Source organism: Falco biarmicus, chromosome 11 (assembly GCF_023638135.1).
Source record: "Falco biarmicus isolate bFalBia1 chromosome 11, bFalBia1.pri, whole genome shotgun sequence".
Taxonomy (NCBI): domain Eukaryota; kingdom Metazoa; phylum Chordata; class Aves; order Falconiformes; family Falconidae; genus Falco; species Falco biarmicus.
This window is the reverse complement of record NC_079298.1, coordinates 30,472,047-30,493,537: the sequence shown is the minus strand read 5'-3', so window position 1 is coordinate 30,493,537 and position 21,491 is coordinate 30,472,047. Positions and strand designations below refer to the sequence as shown.

Here is a 21,491-nt window from a genome sequence, read left to right as displayed (position 1 = left end):
TAGGATCTCCTGCAGACAGCTGGAGTTCAGCATCAGCTCAGACAAGAACTGCAGTCTTCCTTCTGCACTAGGAGATGCCTCCTGCTTGTTCTGCCCAACTGGGACACAGTAGCTCTCCCATTCCTTCTTTTGCACCATCTTCCCAGCTTATTCAGGTAACCTCTTCCTTCTTTTTCCCTCAGCTTCTTCACCTTCCTTCTTTCCTCCCACACCAATTCTCTGCTTGCTCCAAGCCAAACGGAGTTAACACCACCTAGGGGAGTGCCTCTGCAGGCGGCTTGCTAACACTAGTAGCTTGGTCTGGTAGGATGCTGCTAGAGCTGGTGCTCTGCTCTGTACACTCCTGCACTGTAGCTGTTCTGGTCGGGACAGGGATGAACAGTTACTTGTGAGGAACTTGGTGCTGCCTCACTCGCCACTGTAGCAGCAGACTTGCAGAACCTGGCAGAATTTACAGAAGACTGGCAACCCTGTTATGCTGTCACAGTTCTCACCTCCTGGAGAAAAAAGAAAACCTGGCAGCTTGCTCTTGTAGAGAAAGTCCAAAGCCAAGCTCAGTCAAAACCACATGGTCAGATAAACTTGATAAACTTTATTTACAAACATACAAACTTCAGAATTAGTGTGCTGAAAAGCACCAGGACCACAGGCCCCGAAGACAGATCATCACCTCTTTGACTAGCGTTACTAAGACAACTGTTGCAAACATTACGAACAATTCCCTCCCCCTCTTTGAGGAGAGAACACAGCTGAATGTGAACTCCTCATGGCAAGTTCTGGATGATCTTGTATCCTGCAACATGAGACAAGCTGCTGGCTGCACTAAAGTTTTGCTGTGAAGTGTCCAGAGCTCTTGGCCCAGCACAGCACTGCTTTATTGTAACAATCCCCAGATTCAACCATCACCAGGAATACAAACCACCTTGCCAGGGAAGCTGACACTATCACCGCCAGATGGGAGGAATAATACTTTACAAGGGACATGTAAAATGTGGCCAGTGAATAAAAAAAATAAAATAGATCCCATCTTCCCTCCAATATCGTACCTCAAAGCCAACAGTTTCAATATCCTATGCTAAAGTTATGTTCTTTTCTTTTGCATTTCTACTTCTCCCCATTACCAACCCAAAGGTGAATTCCTATCAGAGAGCTATCTATTTCCCATTCAATCCTGAAACTGCCAGTTGATGTTTTCAGAACTGAACTCTAGTATTCAGAAGCTGTAACCACCTCTGGTTAAACAGATCAGCTTACATTACACCACTGGCTTTAAGTCAGTTTTTCTTTGCCTCTTTATCTGCAAGGGGCCAGGAAACCTGGATGTGATATGGCTCTAGTTCTTCTGGAGTGACATAGTCTGGAGCATTGCCCATCAAGTCTCGTCCCCTGAAGGATTTAGGAAAAGCAATGACATCTCGGATACTTGGAGCATCAACGATGAGAGAGATCAGCCTGTCAAGTCCTAGAAGTAGAAAATAAATTGGTGAACCACTTGACTTAGGGCCCTAGCAAATACTGGATATGGCCCTACCAAAATCAAGCTTTTCAATATTACAGAAACTTCTGCAACACACCAAGGCCTGCAAGCCAGAAACAGCGCCTCTGCAGACAGCTGTCCTGGTTTCAGCTGGCTTAGAGTTAATTTTCTTCTTAGTAGCTGGTGCAGTGCTGTGTTTTGGATTTGGTGTGAGAATAACACTGATAACATGCTTTTAGTTGTTTCTAGGTAATGTTTATACTAAGTCAAGGACATTTCAGTTTCTGAGGCCCTGCCAGCAAGAGGGCTGGAGGGGCACAAGAAACTGGGAAGGGACAGAGCCAGCCCTGCTGACCTGCACTAGCCAAAGGGCTATTCCATACCACAGAACATCACACTCGGTATATAAACCGGGGGGAGCTGGTCAGGGCCTGCAGACTGCTGCTTGAGGACTGGCTGGGCATTGATCGGTGGGTGGTGAGCAGCTGTATTGTCTATCACTTGGTTTTATTTCCCCTCCTTCCCTTTGGATTTTATTCTTCTCCCCTTCTGCTTCCTTTTCATTATTATTATTGCTTCTTTTATTTTATTTCAATTATTAAATTGTTCTTAACTCAACCCCCCTCCCTCGGGGGAGGCAGGGGGGCAGCAGGGAGCAGAGCAGAGTGAGCCAGCACTTGGTTGCCAGCTGGGGTTAAACCACCACAGCAGCGTAACAAAACCAGGGCAGCTAAGAGGCAGGTACACTGTCAGGGCTCTGCTTAACTGCTCAATGCTCTTCATCAGCCAGTTCTGAAGGATTACAACAACTAGAAGGAATTCAGAAAGAACAAAAGGCTCTGGATGACTGAACAGAGGGAAATCACACTGGAAGACCACAGGTTAAAATGCTCTCTTTTTTTTTTTTTTTTGTAGCAGGAGAGTGTTTTTCTTTTTTAAAACCACAAATTTGCAGGGTACTTGGAGAAAAAAATCTGACATTATCTAAATTAGTGAGCAAAACAGATATGGAAGAAGGGAAGTGAGATTGAAGCAGAGGGCAAGGTTGTGACAGTGACCCAGGGTGTGAAACACAAAGTACCATGCTGTCCCAGGCCTCTGGACATGCAGTACAGGGATCCTGTTCTGGCTGCACAGGAATGAGAGTAAGTATGACCTAATCTTAATGAATACACTATTTGTAGAACAGCTGATAAGAGTCATCCTTAGAGCCAACAGTATGTGATATGGCCCTTGCGTAAGAACTAAATCACTCTGAGGCTGGGGAGGAACACTGAAATATTCTGCACTTAATGATGAGACCTCTTTCCTTCTACAAAGCAGCCAGAGATGGAAGCACAGTGTAAGCCCACAATGTTACCACACTGGTGTGCCAAATTGCAACCCCAGAACAGCCACCTCTGTCAGGAGACATGACTAACAAGCATGAGGCTTGCTCTTGGGATCTAACGAAGGGGGGAAAAAATGGTCACAAGACACCTGCATCTGGAAAGCTAGAGAACACTTACCTAAAGCAATTCCTCCATGAGGTGGAGCTCCAAAATCCAAAGCCTCAAGCAGATGGGAAAGGACCTCAGAATTCTCCTGCAAAATTACATAAGTGACACTGCACAAGCAATGCTCCTCCTGCTAGCAATGTAAGGTGAAGGTATGGTGAAGTCATCCATTGCTCAGAGCTAGGAGCTACGTTTCTTTACTTGAGAAGCACAAATTCTTTGGGAATTTGGAATGGGTATCTGAATTAATTAGTCTTTTAAATCTCCAAGAGAATGTTAGAGACCTCTGCAGGTGTTACCTTCAGCACTTTCTCCAGCACAAAACGCTGTTGTTCTGCACTATGAATTCTGATGGAGCCACCTCCAACTTCACTGCCATTCAGCACAAGGTCATAGTGCTGGCTACGGACCTGCAGAAAGACATGAACAAGCACCTTAGCAAGGCTGGGGCACAGCTGCATCCAACCACAACCTGCACACAGACAGCAGGCACCGGGAACAAAGCCACGACATACTACACTGCTCTCTCAATCGTCCCTTGAAGTTCAGGTACCAATCCTACCAGAGGCATGGACTGAGGCTGACAGATGTGGGAACAGTACAAATCCTTTTGCTAAGTTGATCAAAACCTGAAGCAACATGGGATGGGTCAGAACATAAGGCTCCTCACCACTGTTGCCTTTAAATCCCTTTTGTCAGGGCACACACGTATATTTGCCACTCAGTGTAATCTGGAAGCATCTCTTGCAAACAAACATGTACAATAATGCAGTCAGTTCCATGAAACATCTCTTTTTAAACTAAAAACAGCTCTTATCTGCCTAGTCTTCCATGACACACAGAAAAGCCAGCATGACAGACACAAGCTTAGTTACCTTTGTGGGATCAGAATAGAGGAGGCTGGTATCTGAAGGATGAGGGGCAGTGAAGGGGTGATGAGCAGACTCCAGTTCAGTGGGATTCTCTTCCTTTGGGAGGAAAAGGGGAAAATCCACCACCCACAGAAAGTGAAAAGCTGTAGGATCACGGAGAACCAGCCCAGCTGCCTCAAGGAGGTTAGCAGTTTCCAACCGTAGGCTTCCTAATGCAGAGCACTGCAAAAGAGAAAGTAAGGAATGAGATGCAACAGTTTTATTATCAGGGAGGTTGCTCAAACACCGACCAGGAAGGAGTGTTTCATAAAGGCAATATCACAGACAGCATCAACTGTAATGTATTGTTGCCTTGAACACTTTTGCCTTGTATCCTGAAGGATATCACCTTTCTGCTGAGGCAGCAGCAGCTCCAGGGTTTGACAAAGACCAAGTAAGGAGCTGGACAGTCCATCTGCTTCCAACTGTTTCATCTTCACAGATCCTTCATAGACTAATCTCAAGCTCTAGACAAGTGTGGATTAACTGAGGGAGCACAGGTAAGATCTGTACTTTGCTGACAGAAAAATGAAGGCACAGAAAAAGAATATGACAGTTTTGGCTATCAAGAAAAGCACGATGCCTAGTCATAAACCAATGCCTGGAAACAACATCTGCTCGCAAGAATACAGAGACAGGTAGGGAGAGAATCTCCCATCACTGCTGCTAATAAGCAGCTGTGCTTCACTCTTGTCATCTACTTACAGAAGACAAAATTACCCAGCTGACCTTGTTTTCCAATCTGTTTGATATTTTAAAAATTAAGTGAGAGAAAAGGAGGCACTGATTTGTTGCTCTTTTCTATTCCAGCCTTCATTTCAGTTATGAATGTGACTAGGGGAAATAAAAGTAAGATGTATATTTCATGAATTATTTGCTATTGCTATAGCTTCTGTTCCAGAGAAATACAGAATTAGACTATGACCTATTTTAGTAATAAGAAGAATTAGACTAAGGTCAGATAACATCAAAGCCATCATTAGCAACATTCAACTCGCACAGCCAGCCAAGAAATGCTTCCTACCACTTGCTTGTGTTCACCAGCTGCCAGCAGTACCACATCGTCCACCTGCATGTTCAGTGCTTGGATAAGCTCTGACTGCTGCTTCTCATCAAGAAACTTTGTAAGCAGAGACTTTAAGCTTCCATCAGGCCTGCAGATAATTTCCATGATTTCCTAAAGAAAGACAAAAATATGTTCAGTCCAGTGCTGCCCTCTCTTGTCTTGAAGCATCACATGCTCAGGCACTGACTCCGCTATTAAAAACTGCTCTTCTACCTTCCTCTGCCTGTAAGTGCCTTTATACACACTTTGTCATTCACCACTTCCAATGCCTCAGCAGTGTTTCTGTCTTACCTGGTTAAACTGGGATTTTGCAGACTCCTTTAATGACTCCAAATCTTTATTTTTAAGGTATCTCTGAGGAAAGAGCAAGACAAAACACAAACATCAGCAAAATCTACGGAAAGCCTACCCAGGATTCAATTCTACCGACTGAGTTGTTTCCAAACTTCAAGTTCTTTTGTTTCTAGTACAAGTTCTTCTGAGGGCTGTGGAAAAGGACAGGGCCCACAGCACTAGGCTGCAGCTGGGCATCTTCTCCACGGGCTCCTTTCAGGCAGGGGCCCCTCTAGACTGCATATCTGGCTGCAGTTTTTCTTCCTCCTCACAAATCAGATGTAGATGGTCAGAGTCAGATCGTGTCAGCTAACTGCCTGTACCATGCAGAAACAAGATTGTAACACCACACTATCCATGGCAAAGGCAAAGCCCAGTTTGGAGGAACAGAGGGAAACCAACTGGGCTGACTCTCACAGGAAAAGAAACGCAGTAAATGAGGACCTGTGTCAAGACCTTGATTTCTTCAGCTACTCAATGTTTAGAGGCTCGAGTTTCCACTTTTGTTTTGCTCAAACACACACCTTAGTGCCCTCTTGTGGGAAGCCAGTAACTTGCACTTTGTGCTAAAACTAAAGGAATTCCAAGAAAAAAACAGTCAGAAAATCCTATTCCCCAAATAAAACAGTGTTTAGTGGATTTTTTTTCCATACTGTCCAAGCTGCAAAGATGCCCACAGCTAGAATTAAATCTGCTTCCCTGCCAAAATAGATAGCTGTGTCAATCTTCTACATTTATCGTTGGCCTTGGATTTGGTCAATGACATTCTCGTTACCAGACAGGAGTTGTGCCCACAAATGCAGCAAAAGCAAAAATGAGAAGGGCATGTAACCACTTGACCTTTCTCTCACTAGCCCAGAACAGAGCTGGGCCACACCTGGCTCTACTTCAATCTCTTGCCACAGGGCATAATTTCTTCTTGAGATGCATTATCAGAAGCCATCCTTGACAAAAGGAAGCTGAATCCCAGAGAAGCTTCCCTATCCTCAAGGGATCTTGCAGCAATATTCTCTTCCTCTCCTCCTCCTGTCACCTGATCATCTCCATTCTAACACCACTCAGCCCAACCTGACATCAGTTACAATCAATCCCAAATTCCCTGAAGGGCACCACTCCCCCAGTAATAGAAAGAAACACTTCCATACCAATGAAAAAATTCAAACCAGCATATTATTTATTTCACATAAACCACAAGCAGTATGTGAAAGCATCACTTACCATTCCCTGAGGGATACGAATGGCTTTGACAGTGCCACGTGGGTAACTGAGTGCGTTCTGCACAAACTGAATGTCCAATCTTCGTAGAAACTCACTGATATCCACTATCTGAGAAGGGAGAATTCACAGGGAAAATCAGTGGTGGTAGAAACATGAAGCAGAAATCCTGCACCTGTGTCTTAACACCTTCAACACCATTCCCTGGGACATCATTCCTTTGCTTAGAGAAATCAGACTGTTCACAGAAAGAAATGAATGGGGCCAAGCTGGAATAACCATTAGGAAGTCCAGCACTGCAGAAACAGAAATGCAAGACAGCCAGGAAAACCTAAGGTTGAGATGATGACATCCTACCGCAGTGAGGAGAACCGTACACTGAGAAAAAGAAATCCCCATAATTAATTCCTAGCAAAATACAAGAAGCTTTCTTGCTTTTCAGCACTGTTCTTCTTAATACATTTGTCAATATTCCTATTTCGTACTTTCATACTCTTATTTCATATAGGAACAGTGTATGCACACAACTGCAGTATCTTGAAACTATCTTCAGGCCACTAGCAGGCTGGAGAAGCCCATCTCGTGAAGCCTGCTCACCAGGAGTATGCTTTGGAGTGCAGCAGGTGAAAGCACTGGATGTCTTATGGGCTTCTGTTCCTAAGACAGTCCTATCTTTCAAAAATTTTTCTTCAAACATATTTTCCACAGCTAACTAAATCAAACCCTCTCTTTCCCAAAAGATGATTACCTGTATAAAGAGCAATGACGGGATAGACACCTTGTGTGAATTACAGTACCCCAACCAATCACATATACATGACCCAAAGATTATTAAAATACTAACAGAAAGGAAAAGCTGCACATTTCCAATGGGCAAATCCTCACCTTCATCCCAAAACGCGTGTCTGGCTTATCAGTCCCATAGGCAGCCAGTGCCTCCTCATACGTCATTGAAGGGAAAGGAGTTGCAATGGAGCCTCTTTCCTCAGGCCACGAATATTGCAGGAGGCCTTCTATTAGTCTCTGGATCCCAGCTTGATCTACAAATGACATCTCTATGTCTATCTTAAGAGAGAAAACAAGAGGGGGATTCCATATTAGCTACAGGTTTTGCCTTTGCACTGCTATTTGCAGAAGCTCTTGACTATAAAGTTAGCATAACAAGGAACAATATACTACATGAAATTATAGCATGTCTGTATTACACTGAGGATGTGCTTATGGTCTCCGTACAGCCTGATGACTCAGGCAACAATCTCCTCAGAGAACTGTATAACGTAATGATGACAAGGACAGAAGGAGAAGCCTTGAATGAACCAGGCTAACTCTGCCTGGGATCTCAAGGCTGAGGAATCGGACGCCTGACCCAGGAGGACCAGAGGAGATTGCATCATCAAGCACAATCATGACTGCAACACAGTTCCCACATCTGCTGCACCTGGGACCCTGCACTCAGCCAAGGACAGTAACCACTCTGTGCATGTCCCACATTAACTTCAAAGGGCTGGGTCTGTGAAACACACAGCAAACAATGTTGTACCCCTCAAGCAGCACACAAGCTAGCAGAAACCAAGTCTTCAGAAGGGAAAACAGCTACAAGCTGTTTGGGTTGAGGAGGAGGTTGAGAGGTAGTGTGAGTTGGTTACCTGAGTGAATTCAGGCTGCCTGTCAGGCCGTGAACCTTCATCTCGGTAGCAGCGAGCGACCTGAAAGTACCTGCAATAGTACTTGTACTTAGATAACAATTTATGAAGTATCCTAAATTAAATTGTGGCTATAGGACCGATCATGAAAAAAAGAAGAAAAAGTAAAAAGAAGAGAGCTCAGTTGCCTTTGCAGCAGATGATCATAGCCCTGGTTGTTCCCATCCCCTCAAAAATATACAACGTTGACTGGAAGTAACTGAATCCACCTCCAACTTATCTTCCAGAGGCATGTGGAGGTTAGCAGGTGAGCTGTGTCCCAGCAGCAACCCCTTTTCCTACCTTCTGCTCCAAACTTGGACTCGTACTAACAGCCATGCAAAATTCATTCATGGTCAAGACCTGGCCTACAATTCACTCTATGAACAATTTCTCCCTTTTTGAAGAAACAAGCCTAATTAAAAGCTTTGTACTCATGCACCCTGAGAATGCGCTTTCCTTGTCTCAGCCCAGCTGCTCAGCCTCAGCTCAATTAGTTCTATAGATTACTCTGAACAGGCTGTTATCACACACTAGATTTTCTGCCCTTCAGGCAGACTGTGCTTCAGATCAAGTTTACATTAAAAAAAACAGTGAAGATTTCAGCCTTCACACAGGATATATTTCCCCTTACTGGGAGGCATTATTGCTGGGGGGCAAAGGGCCTGGCCTAGCTGTAAAGTCCTAAGTATTTAAGGATCCCTCTTCAAAACAGAAAACCTTTGGCAGTACATCTTTTGGGAAGTATCTAAAATCCCACGGATCAAAGCAAGCAAGCCCTGGACAGGACAGGCAGAGAACAGGAGTACAAGAAACTCTTACCTGTCCAGGCCTCCAACCATGAGGAGCTGCTTGAACTGCTGAGGACTCTGTGGCAGAGAGTAGAACTTGCCTGCTTCCCTCGAGGGCACAAGGAATTCTTTTGCTCCCTAACAAGAGAATGAAAAGCTTACACAGTTCAACAAAAAAGTGGCCTCAATTCCCGACAGAGAGCACAGACTAGAAGCGCAAGAGGAAAGGACCTCTTCTCCCCATTATGAAATCCCACTTGTGATGAACGCCGGTTTGTACACTACGCTTAAAAAACCCCAACCTATTAACCAACTTGGTTCAAAATATCCCAAAGGAGGATTCTCCACTTTCTGCTCAGAGAGTAACGCATAACAACATACCATCCAAGACAGGGGGTTAAATGCAAGAATTCCATGTGTTAGCTGCATCAACAATTACTGGGCTACAGCGCTCTCCTCCGATTATTTTTGAAATGAAAGGAAGGAATATAAACTCAGAAATTAAAGTGACTTGAGTGGTGCCACTGCAGTAACCTACTAGTTAAGAGATAAATGCTGGGGAAAGTGTTTAGAGGAAACTTTTTGGTTTTATAATCTGGCTGTCCCAGGACAGGGCTGACACCCCACATGCACTCTAAAAGACAGAAGCTTTATTCACTTGAAGGTTCAAAATTAAGACACCTCTCCACTTTCACTCCACCTACTTTTAAAAGGATCCACATACCATATCAGAAATTTGCACAAGCTGTTACTTTGCGAGGGAACAGCAATGAAGGCCAAGTGGCAACTGACAATAATTCAACCATGAACTAACTGCCTGTGCAATCGCAGGAGGCTAAAATGCGTTACTAACAGAATACATACCCCTGGGGTTCTCTTAAAGAGCGTTGGGGTTTCTACATCCACGAACCCTGAGGAACAAACGCATGCTTCAGACACAGAATATGCTGAGAGCAGGGAGATCTAGTATGACACAAGAGTAGGCCAGAGGAGGGTTAGTTTGCAAAACAGATCTAGCACACCATGTAGCCTCTTAGAAATCTACAGATTTTGCTGCTTCTAAGAATAACTTGTGTAATGACAGATTTAAAGGCTCTGAGCTACCCTGATGTCCTGCCAGAACGGTTGATGACAGAGGACTCCATATAGGCTGAAAAACTGTTAATTATCCAATTTTAAGTAGGCTTTGCTTTTCCAAAAAGGACTTCCCGATTTTAAGATAAGCAAAAGGCCTATAAGAAATCCATCCTTTTGACATGCCTCAAGCTGGGTAACCAAAAGAGGGAAACTACCTGCCAGAGGCCTTTTCTCACTGGATATAGCTCATTTGAAACAACTGGTCGGTAGCATGCCAAGAGATTTCAACACACTTTGTTCTTCAGGCCTGCCAACATCCCTCTAAAGACCCCACTGCAAACAGACACGTCCTTACTAAAGCGGGACCAGTCTGGAGTAGCAAGTTGATTGGCAATCTCTCCCAGCAACAGGAAACAGAATGGAGGGCTAAGATGATGTGTGCTGCACTGTTCTTCAAGCACTTTTCTTACCATGGAGGTTACACAGATATTCCCGCATCCTCATCACCATCTGTGATCTCAACCGCAGGTTATACTGCAACTGGAAGCTACGCAAGTCCAAGTAGCGATACTGCATCCGTAAGGTCTCTGATTTCTAAAGATAAGAGATAATTAGGATTAAGAAACAAAATTCAAATTGCATGTGCAATGAAGCTGCTCCTAAAGCCACAGGACAAAAGGAGGAATCTAAAAAAGGATGCTGCCCTATTGCGACAACCTACACAGACAAACACCAGCCCCTGAGAGTGTTTCCATGCACCTTAATTACCTTAAACCCAAACCAGACATTTACTGTCCTAAGAAGTACCTCAAAGCTCAGGATTTCAGCCCTCTCTATTCTCAGTCCACTGCAACAGACTGTAGCAGTCCTCCTTGCTATTTTTAAGCAGAGAAGTGGTATCATAGACAGATCTAAAGGAATAACTAAATGGTGACACATCCTTATTACAAACAGGAAAACTAAAGTAGTGTGGATGATGGGAATTGTCCAGGAGCCACAACACAGAAGGAACAGGATCCAGGCTCCCAATTCCAACACCTACATATCAGTTCCAGTTTCAATGGCACAGAGAATATCTTTAATTAAACAGCAATGCCACTCTACTCCACGAAGCCTGCACTAAAATCTCTTTTAAGACTGCCTACTTACAGAAGAAAATCCTCTAGCTGACTAACTACTTGTCCAGACGAGACTAGGCACCCTTGCCTTAAAACACAGCAGCGCATTGGCAGGTTCTGTTTCACACTTTCAAAAAAGCTAGCATAGCCTGATTTCTTTCACTCTTCCCTTTACCATCTGTTCTTACAGTGACATTTGAAAACCCTGTGCACTGGAATCATTCAAGCCTTGTCTTCTGCTTAACTCTTAATTAGAAATACATCTTCACAGCTAACAAGCAGCACCCCTATTTTAAATACCATCCTTTCCCCAAAGCAGAGCTGGCAGAACCAGACAAAGCCCGTAGATATTTGGCCATCACAGTGGGCAAATTCCCAACATACTGGAAAGCCACCAATTTGGTAAAAAGAAGGAAAAACCAAAGACACCTTGATAAAATCCTTGATTTCAAAAGGTAGCTTCTTGCAGGAGTTTAGGATCTCTGCAGTCTCCACCTTCACTTCAATATCCCCTGTTGGCATTTTCTGGAGCAAAAAGGCAAGAAAACAAATAGATTAAATAACTTAGGGAAAACAATTGAATAAAGGTATTTCACAGACGGTCGGGTGTGTGGGGGGGTGTGTGTGTGTGTGAAGAAATCCATGCGATTATCCTCCTCACCTTCTAACACTGTATAACTCTGAGAACTTCCCTCAAGGACAGATTTCTCCCACATTTCCCTTCTGTTCAGAAAACACAAGTCACCTCACCAAAGATGGCATGTTCTTTCCCAGTAGCATACTGATCTCTACCAGAAATACAATTACTTTTCCTTTGCCTTGAAGGACATGTTGAGCACAGAGGAACAGTCATGCACAGACCTCTCTAGGGCACATGCATTTGGACAAGATAGTTCAATTAGCTTCAATGAAACCACGCTGCAGACATTTCAGTGTATATTAGCAACATCACCATCAGTCCTTAATACAAGTCAACACCAGTTCTTCGAACTGGTTTTCTTTTTCTTAGATCCCAAGGGAGAACAGACACTTTCCTCCACTTAGCACTGGTCCACAAAGTTCATTTGATCCTACAAAACTCCTCTATTTAGCAGGGGAAAGTACATATAACCTTCCAACAAAGTGATAAATTATTAAAAGAAATAAAAGCATTGCTTTAAGCCTGCATTCTTTATGGATATCTATAAGTGGTCAGAGCAAAAAAAAAATTATGGTCATAAACCCAGGTTCTCTATTCAGGCCTGTCAGTGATGGGATACATACATCCTGACAGATTTATCTACAGCTGATTACAATGAGAGTGAGGAATGCATAACATCAAAAAATTATTCAACCTTCGTTTCATATACAATGAGAACAGCAACAGCTATTCTGCATGAGAAATAGGTCATCACATGCTATGGGGCTTGTGATGACAATACTTATTTTCAAGACAAAGAAATACTCGACCACTGTGAAAGCCTGAAAAAGCTAGCTGTTATCCTTTCTAAGGGCTGGAATACAATTCAGTTCACAGGTGTCTTCAGTGTGCTTTGAGGTTCTCCTGAGTTACATGTCATAGCAGTTATTTCACCTCACGTTATCTGAGGATAGGCTGTCACACACCCAGGCCCCATGGCAAAGCTGTGACACAAAACCCACCATAATCCAGTGCTCTCTCCCACAAGGAATAAAACCCCTGAGAGACCCCAACCTCACCGGATTCTCCTGCCCTGGGGGCCGATGGGACACAATTCCAGTCACTCGTACAACGGATTCCGCTGGGGCATCAGACAAGAGCTTCTTCACACGGGAATGTGCCTGCAAGATGATAATGTCTCAGAAATTCAAAGAACAGGACAGATGCCCCATGCTCAAGGGCCTCATTTCTTAACAACCCATTAGAATCTAGGATCACTCCTCGTAAGCCAGAGGAAACGGCATTGGTGTTTCTCTTGTAGGGCTCTCATAATGCTTACATGTACCTGTGAGTCAGAGCACTCAGTCTGACAAAGTACTTTATCCTGCTTTCTGTGTCTGCTGGACCCAAGCTACCAAAGTGAAAATAAAAAAAATAAAATAAAAAAAAAAAAAAAAAAGAGACACTCATATTTTGGTAGCACTTACCTCATCCTGTGGAATGATGACCTGGGTCAGTCCCTGGAAATCCCTCAAAACCAGAAACAGGCCTTGTCTGATCCACGAAAAACACAAAAGGAAAGACAGTGTTTTCAAGAATTCAGTAGTCTTCCGCTTTTTAAGCCAAAGCACATGGCAACTAGCTACTTTCTGTACCTTGTGACTAATCTCAAAGTATTTCCAAGTAATGTGTGTACAGATACTTTGCCCACACCTGAATCTAATCTGAGCAATTTGTCTCAGATTTTGCCCCGCCACTGACAGACAATATGAAAGTAACAAGGGAGTCAGGATTTTAACTTGAACGTTAATCCATATAGAGCAGGGATTCTGAATACAGCAATTTCCTGCTGGAAAACATTGTTCAGATTGTTTATATGTATAAACACATTTACATGAGCAGTAAAACTAAAGTTGACATGGATACAAAAAATATCCAACCTCAAAACACTCATCCCATAAAGTTTCACATGAACAATGCACACTCCTAGACACAGAATCGCAAATCTTGATCTCTTCAGCTGCAGCAGACACAGCTACCACTGTACTCATTCCATCAAGAAGCTGTCAAATGGAACATGCTCTAGTTGTCTTTAAAAACAAGAGCACAACAATCACACTGCAATAATCCTAACTGTTTCCTGTAACTCCAACCACGACTGCTCAAAGAGGAGATGCTCAGGACCTCCTAAGAAAACAAACAAAACAATCCATGCGGACCATCGCTGCAGAACAATGCTGGATAAAACCAGCTTCTCTGGACTGCAAAATGAAAAAAATGGTTTTTGATACAAACTAATTTCATCAAAGCCACAGGACTTATCTGAACGATACAAACACGTACTGAGGAACGCAACATTTTGGCACACTCTCCATGCTGTATGCAGACATGCTTTTCACCCTACATTTACAAAGTGTTCAACACTATTAGGAGCGATTATATCACACCACCTATAGCAAATATTCCTACTGGAATTCTCATTTCGTCCTCCACTTACTACAATTTCTTAATATTTCTTTTTTAACCAAAGCTTGGGTTGTTTAAACATGCATCACTACATGCTGTAGTTGAAAAGACAAACAACATTGTTTGCTTAAAATTTAAGGACACTATATATATTAAAAAAAAAAAAAAAAAGTTATTTGCTCACAACTGTTAAAATTGCTACAAATATGCTATTACTTGTTTTCTCTCCTATACAGGAAGGGCAATTAACTGCTTTACAGTGTTGTAATGAGAATCAATTAAGATTTGTATGAAACTCTTGAAATTTTAAATACTGATCTGGCACGGTTATCAACTTGTATACTCACTTCAGAAGCTACTAATGCAGGATATGAAAAGATAACCTGAAGCATAAAAATAAGCGTTTGAATCTAGGCCTAGAGCCTACATTGGATCTAGCAAATAAGCATCTCCATTTTCACTTTGGTATGCATTTACCTTTGGTACTGAACCCATCCATACAGTGTGACTTCTTGTCCCACATGAGCAGAACGCAGCTCCCCACAAGTGTTGGTCCGCATGACAAAGCTATTAAAGTCTTGAACAAGAACAGTAAAATCTGTCATGGCTTTTACAGACAAGTGAAACAAAAGTTACAGAGTTCCCCCCACACACCCCTCCCCTCAATCTAGTTTAGAAATATACAAAGAAGTTACTTCACATACGCTCAATACAACTGCTATAACACATTAATACAATATGAAATTACTCTAAACAAATCCTTTAGAGTAACTATTTATGTCTCAGTCAAACTTCCATACAGAAATCTGAACACAGCCTTGCTGCAAACTGTTGCCCTGCAAATTTCAGGGGCAAGGGAAGGGAAAGCCACAGATCAGTCCTGAGCCACGCTGACAATTCCAAATCTGAATCCAGAAGACACAGCAGAAAGAGGGCTTGACAAGCCGAGACTGAAACATACTGACATGCACCACATGGGTGTAAATGAAACAGTTTCCTATCTGCAACTACTGACTAAAGGCCTGAACCATGATTACAGACTTTCCACAGACCCCACTGTGCCTGGCACCACGACTTGGTTATAAAAGCATTTACAGAACACAGCAGAGATTCACCTTGCAAAGAGAAATCTGAAGGATGCTATTACCTAGAGAGATATATATAATGATGTGAACTCATCTCCCTTGCCACCTTCATCACAGCCTTTGCAATTAAAAAAGTAGACACAAAGGTTTGTTTTCCAGCTGTTGTGTTAGGCATTCCGCCACCCCTGTTTACAGATTGTGTGCTACAGAAGAAAGAGGGTCAAGAAGTAAACAAAAGCTAAGAAAAAAAACCAAAACAAAACCAAAATTAGACAAACTAGTTTTGAATTACAATTCACCTTGAGATGCCAAAAAAACAGGATTAAAATATGATTTAAAGAAGACATTTAAAAGAGAGTAGCTTTAATTGCCTTATAGTAGCTTATCACAAGTGTAGCTTTAATTGCCTATGCAGACTACCCTGACCTGGGTCTCAGGGAGGAAAAAAACCCCACCACAGCCCAGGGGAGAGGGCAGGGTAAGGCAAACGCTGCTTTCTCACCTGGCGCCGCCGGGGCCGAGGCAGGGGCCGCCCGGTGCAGAGCCCGCCCGCAGCCCGGCCAGGCCAGCCCTCGGGCCAGCGGCGGCAGCAGCCGGGGAAGGGCCATCTTACAGCCAGCACCTGAACCAGACAGCAGTCTATCACAAACCTCCGAGCCGTGAGAGGTAAAAACACAGGAGAGAAAGCACCAACCACCCCGGCCCGGCCTCTCCCCGGAGCAGGCCTGGCCCACCGGCGGCAGCAGGGGGAAGGTCCCCAGCTCCAACAAGTGGGTCGCCCCACCGCAAGACCCGCTGCCCCTGGGCTCGTCAGTGGAAGATCTCCTCACCCCGAGCCGCAGCGGAGCAGCCAGGCTGAAGGAGCCTCTCCTCAGCCCGCCGGCCAACCGCCCCCCGCTTCCCGCACTTCCGCCCGCCACCAAGATGGCGGCAGCGGGCGGCGCCCCGCTCAGCGCGCCGCGGGGGCTGACGGGAAGGGTGTTCAAACCGCTCCCGGCGGGGAGCGGCGCGGGGGCTGTTACCGGCTGCCATGGAGTCGGCGGAGTGGGGCTCGCGGGTGCTGCCCAGCCTCGGGCGGCTCTCACGGGGGCCGCCGTTCGGGCGGACGCAGGGGCAGTTCGGGCTCAGCCTCAGCAGCCACGGCCTCTCGCCGGCGCCGCGCTCCCTGGTAGGCCCCCCCCGGGGGGGGGCGATGGCGGCGGCGGGGCCTACCTGCCCCCTCAGCCGGGCCGCCGCGGGCCCTGGGCCGGGCCCGGCCCGCCTCCCCTCCGTAGCCTGCCGCCCCTCCGTACCCCGCCGCCCCCATGCTGCTGCCCCCGCTCGACACCGCGCCCACGGCAGGAAAACCGCCCCTGCTGGCACGGGGGGCGGCCCGGCTGCAGCGCCGAAGGGGGAGGCTGGCCCTGCCTGTTGGGCTTTCGTATGACTTTAACTTTTTATTCTTTTTTTATTTTTTAGGAAAACGCAGATCCCCGGAGAACGGCGTTTCTACTGCACAAACAGTGGACCTTGTACAGCGTGACCCCCCTGTACAGGTTCTCCAGCGCCCATTTGCGAGCTTATGCCAGGCTGCTCAGCGCTTTCATCGCTGCCGAGAAGCAGAAGGGACTGGCGGTGGAAGTAGGGGTTGAGCTGGACATCAAAGTGGCCGTCTCCAGCCTTCCAGACCTGAGAGGTACTGACCAAGACCAGGCTGCGATTCTAGTGCAGGTAAGGAGTCTTCCTAGTTGTTTTGATAATTGTAATTAAGACTAGCATTTTACGAGTTGCTTTTGCTGCCATAAAATGCTGTGTCTCTCTTAAAAGAAACAGAACGCTAAGCCCTAGCTGTGTGGTGTAACTACTGTACTATCTGTTGAGATTTAATAAAAGTGAGGCCTGTCTATTTTTAACTAGAACAGAACATCTCACAAGCAATGGATACGTTTAATGGCAGTTGTGAGTTCAACTCCTTGATAGTATGTGAGTGAGATTGTCTAACAATAGTTCAGCAGTCAATTTACTGCAAGAACTTGGGGCAGTTACTTTGCTTCCTGAATAGACTTGGCATAATCCTACCTCCTGGCCATTGAGCTCAAGTCTAGTTAGTATTTCTGAAATGCTTTGCCTCAAGTGAAAGACACTACTGAAATGCCAAGTTCAGTGTGACAGTGGTTATAGGGCATAGCATGGATTGGCTTTTCTGAATTAAGCAGCATAAACTCAGATCTTAAGACTGTTCCTAATGAAGTAAAAAGTGCTTTTCCCAGTTTTCAGCAGAATTGCACACATCTTTTAGGGATGTAACAGATAGACTGAATAACTGAGCTTTACAAAAAAGAATGTTGCCTGTGAGATCCTGAGAAAAAACATCTACTAACCACTTGAAATCATAAAACAAAAAAAAAAAATCTTGGCTAAAAAAGCATCAAACTTGTTGTGTGGCATAAAAATGCTTCTTTTCCCCATCCCAGCTTTCTTTGAGATCACCAATTTCCAAAAAAAACTCAGAAGAGAAACTGGTGTGGTCGGGCTGTTTCTGCTCTGTGTTTGGAGATGATCTTTCTGAGAAAATTCCACCAGACTTCACTTGTTTACCTCTGTTTCTTACTAATGGGGCAGAGAGTTACACATCCATTGTTGGAAGTTGGTTTCAGAAGAATTTTGACTGCAGCTTCCGCCGTTTAGCCATCAGTCCTCTCAATCTCGGTTGGATGGCCGCTATGTGGACTGGATGCAAACTGGACATATTAACATCTGCCATAGAACTCGTTTTCTCTGTCCCCAGTCTGCCCCAGCCTCTGGATATTTCATATGCCATTCATCCAGAGGATGCAAAAGCTCTGTGGGACACAATCCAAAAAACTCCAGGAGAGATCACTCAAGAAGAGGTAGATGTTTTTATGGACTGCCTTTACGCTCACTTCCACAGACACTTTAAGATCCACTTGTCAGCTACAAAACTGGTGAAAGTTTCTACAGCAATTGCCTCAGCACACTGTGATGGGATTATAAAGGTGAGGTTTTAAGTAGCATCTTGTCCTAACCAATGCTGGACAAACAAAATAGCTGTATCTGTCTAGGAATGCCTCTTTAAAATTAAGGTGTCATGTTTCTCATGCATAATTTCCTACAAGAAGTTGTTAAAACTGTCAGCTTTTATTAGTGATAATTCATTCTGGAGTTGGGGCAGCTATCGATACAGTATTTTACTACTGTATTGCAGCAGAAGCTACTAACCGTAGTCTTGGGCCAGAAATAGGTGTGTTAGCTGTGGTATGAACACAAAAGTTTCTTTGCCCATTGGCCAAAACTTGAGCTTAGAAATATCTCAGACTTAATCAAAAACCTGAGAAAATATTCATTAGCTTTTAAGTCTTGCAGTTATTAAGACACAGGCAGAAGACAAACAGAATTAACCTGCTATGTAAAAATAACTGGTGTGTGGGTGAACCAAAAGACAACAGGTAAGAGTCAAAACTTCTTGCTTGGAACTACTTCAGTTGTAACCCTTTTCATACAGGTGCTGCAGCAGTATCTATAATAGCCTTTAAAACCATGGAGGATTAATCCTTCCTGAAGTTTCTTAAAGGAGTACTAATACGGTCTTCTGAATTACAGAACAGTTCATGTAAATGCAGTTGCTTCAATTTAGCCTACGACGTACTGATGTTGCTGTTCTGGGTACAAGGGGAATGTTAGAGGCTGTAACTGGGACCCCACTTGCACATCTTTCCTGAAGCATGAGTTCATCAAATGAAAGAAAATAAGCTTTGCTGGGAAGCATCTACTAACAGTTTCAGCCTTTGGTAGGACAACTGCAAACCACCAAATGTTAGTGCTGCATTGCTTGGGTTTATGTGTTGTAGTTTAAAAGAACCGAAACAACTTGTTACGTTGCAGGTAAGTGAACAGAAGAGATGCTCAGCTGAAAAGGCTGTCTGAAGAAGGGTTCTCTTCTAGACTGTGTGTTGTGTAAACTCAGTTCTGGCTCTTCCATAATGGGGATAACAAGTTCCAGTCAGACATAATTCAGTATGGGAAAAGAGGGGTATTCAAGGAGATGGGCACAGTCTCATTCCTGGCCTTCCTGTAGAGGGAGGGAGGCAGCCAAAGGAGCAGGAGCGCTAGGATTCTCACCTTCCAAAAAGCTGGAGTAGCAGCAGGGGATGACTTCAGTACTCTGCTTCACATGGGACAGGAGCATAAGTCAGAGGGCTCTGAAAGGAGCACCAGATAGGCATGCATGTTTTCTCCATATCCAGGGTCAAAATAGTAACAAAGGTACCTTGCAAACAACAGAGAAGCAGACTAATCGCATGGAACACCTGGTAATTGGTTTCCAGCCATTTAAGGATGTGGAAATCTGGCAACTGTAATTTGTTTTGACTTCTTTTTCTTTCTTGCAGTTTCTACAAAGTCAATACCTAACTGGAGTGCTGATGCTACTGACAGAACTAGCAATCTGTCACATACAGTGAGAGTAACTTCAGCTAATCTTCATGCTAAAAAGGCTTACTGTTGGAAGATGTATGCTGAGAAACCAACTGGAAACTCGCTTTTGCAGCATCATTTTTCCTTTCATGCTGGCTGTCCAAAGCTGGACTCAACTCTGTAACGAGCTGTAATTCAACATCATGCACAGCAAAAGCAAGCAGACATGCTGCCCTCAAGAAGGGGTACAAACTAATAGTTTAAGCACCTTTGTTTTACCATAATTACTCTGTTCATTTATGTGTTATGAGCCAGGGGTGAGGGGATAAACTGCAAATTCTTAAATGTAACTTATTAATAGGTATTTCTGTTTTCACATACCTAGGCAGCCTAAGCTGTACTGGCCTTAGCTAAACTGCGACTACTCTTGGGCCCAAAGTCAGGCACACCTGAGAAAGGGTGCATGCTTTACAAACCAAAGCAAAGAAATCCAGGTTTCTAAATGCCCTTCTAGCTTGTGAAGTCGTTTATGAACAGTATGACTGGTTGGCAATGGTCATCAAGTGCTCATCTAAGTCCTAGTTGAGCTAAGGTGAACAGCATGAGAGTGAGAACTGCCCTGTGTGTCCAGCCTGTTGGTCCTCAGACAAGCTAATAGGAAACGAAGGCCTGTGTGTAAGAGCGCGCTGTATTGTGCTTTGCCTAATGTCTGTAGTCTTCTAGGCCGGAGAGCTCTTGGGGGTTGGAGGTACGGGTGCTGAAATGTTATATTAGATCTGTCCCTGCTACAGGAGGTAGGAGTTCAGAGAGCCAGTGCACAGTGCCTGGCTATAGCTTAAATGAGCAGAAAGGAAATAGAGTTTGTACATGTTGAGTATTATGATTTTTGTATTACAGTACTAAATAAAGAAAATGTTTGCCATCTTTTGCCAATAAGTTGGTCTTAGTCATGCATGGGCGGTCTTTACTTTTCCTAAATACATAAGTGTATGGTGCTTATTTCCAACTATAACTTACCTGATTAAACTGCTAATTGTTATCTACAAAGTAATTCAGTGGCAGCATTTGAAATCTAGTTTCCTGTGTAATTCACTCGTCATGGCTTCACACTTGTGCAGCATCTCTAAGGTCTGATGAGTTTGTGCTGTGATCTTGCCCCTGAGCAAGGATGCAAGTTTTCCCCTTTTTTGCCCAACCACATAATTTTAGGATTTGTCAGGCTATCGCTAAAAAAGATCCTTCATTTTTCTCCCCAGCAACAGTGAGATGCACCAGCCATGCAAACATGTAACTGCCTAACATGACATAATTGCATGCCTAGCTCCTAATCTGCTTTTAATAATCTATTTCCAGAATTAGCCAAAGAAACATGTTTAAAATGGATCATTTTTGCATATAAAGATTGCAGTTTGTAAAGTGATAACTCTTACCCTGGTAGAGGCAGCTAAGCAATCTTCTGAAGGTCGTGACAGCTCAGCAGCTATTTAAACTATCACTTCTGGTGCTTTAGCAAACTTTGTCTAAGATGTTTCATAAAAGGAAACTATCTCGATTCAGAGGAATGCTGGGTAAAGCAGGAGTAAAGGTCTGACATAACTGGCACCTGCATTTGATTTGAAAACAGGTTTAGAAGCAAGCCATGGGTGTAACAATCCTAATGCTCAGCTTGTTCCAACAAATTTGCATAAATAATCTCTAAATTCTGTATAGCCTCTTTTAACCTCTTTGCTGCCCTAAGATGA

The 21,491-nt window shown here is 44.1% G+C and overlaps 2 protein-coding genes across 4 annotated transcripts; one reads left to right on the top strand and one right to left on the bottom strand.

Annotated features, from left to right (window-relative positions):
* Positions 1-577: 577 nt before the first annotated feature.
* On the bottom strand, positions 578-16,368 carry DARS2 (aspartyl-tRNA synthetase 2, mitochondrial). Of its 3 annotated transcripts, none has more exons than XM_056355468.1 (18): positions 16,167-16,368; positions 15,839-15,958; positions 14,729-14,828; positions 13,273-13,339; positions 12,865-12,966; positions 11,596-11,691; positions 10,519-10,642; positions 9,836-9,882; positions 9,003-9,109; positions 8,145-8,214; positions 7,384-7,563; positions 6,502-6,609; positions 5,242-5,304; positions 4,909-5,061; positions 3,849-4,067; positions 3,273-3,383; positions 2,986-3,061; positions 578-1,462 (listed from the first exon to the last, which is right to left on the bottom strand). In XM_056355468.1, the coding sequence occupies exons 1-18, from the start codon at positions 16,366-16,368 to the stop codon at positions 1,275-1,277; spliced, it is 2,133 nt and encodes a 710-aa protein (XP_056211443.1). In that variant the 3' UTR covers positions 578-1,274. The 3 variants fall into 3 exon arrangements, with proteins under 3 accessions (XP_056211443.1, XP_056211445.1, XP_056211444.1); XM_056355470.1 differs by adding an exon at positions 15,399-15,539 and having other exon boundaries at positions 15,839-16,249; XM_056355469.1 differs by lacking the exon at positions 15,839-15,958.
* CENPL (centromere protein L) lies at positions 16,367-20,685 on the top strand. Its single transcript, XM_056355471.1, has 4 exons — positions 16,367-16,504; positions 16,795-17,046; positions 17,790-18,332; positions 19,725-20,685. The coding sequence occupies exons 1-4, from the start codon at positions 16,367-16,369 to the stop codon at positions 19,794-19,796; spliced, it is 1,005 nt and encodes a 334-aa protein (XP_056211446.1). The 3' UTR covers positions 19,797-20,685.
* Positions 20,686-21,491: the final 806 nt, after the last annotated feature.

Excerpts from the sequence above, each read along its gene's own strand:
- CENPL (XM_056355471.1), top strand. The coding sequence starts at position 16,367 with ATGGAGTCGGCGGAGTGGGGCTCGCGGGTGCTGCCCAGCCTCGGGCGG. Across the intron at positions 16,505-16,794 it reads CGCCGGCGCCGCGCTCCCTG|GAAAACGCAGATCCCCGGAG; the intron begins GTAGGCCCCCCC and ends TTTATTTTTTAG. Across the intron at positions 17,047-17,789 it reads AGGCTGCGATTCTAGTGCAG|CTTTCTTTGAGATCACCAAT; the intron begins GTAAGGAGTCTT and ends TCCCCATCCCAG.
- DARS2 (XM_056355468.1), bottom strand. The coding sequence starts at position 16,368 with ATGGCAGCCGGTAACAGCCCCCGCGCCGCTCCCCGCCGGGAGCGGTTT. Across the intron at positions 14,829-15,838 it reads CTCGGCCCCGGCGGCGCCAG|ACTTTAATAGCTTTGTCATG; the intron begins GTGAGAAAGCAG and ends TTCTTGTTCAAG. Across the intron at positions 8,215-9,002 it reads ATGGTTGGAGGCCTGGACAG|GTACTTTCAGGTCGCTCGCT; the intron begins GTAAGAGTTTCT and ends GTACTATTGCAG.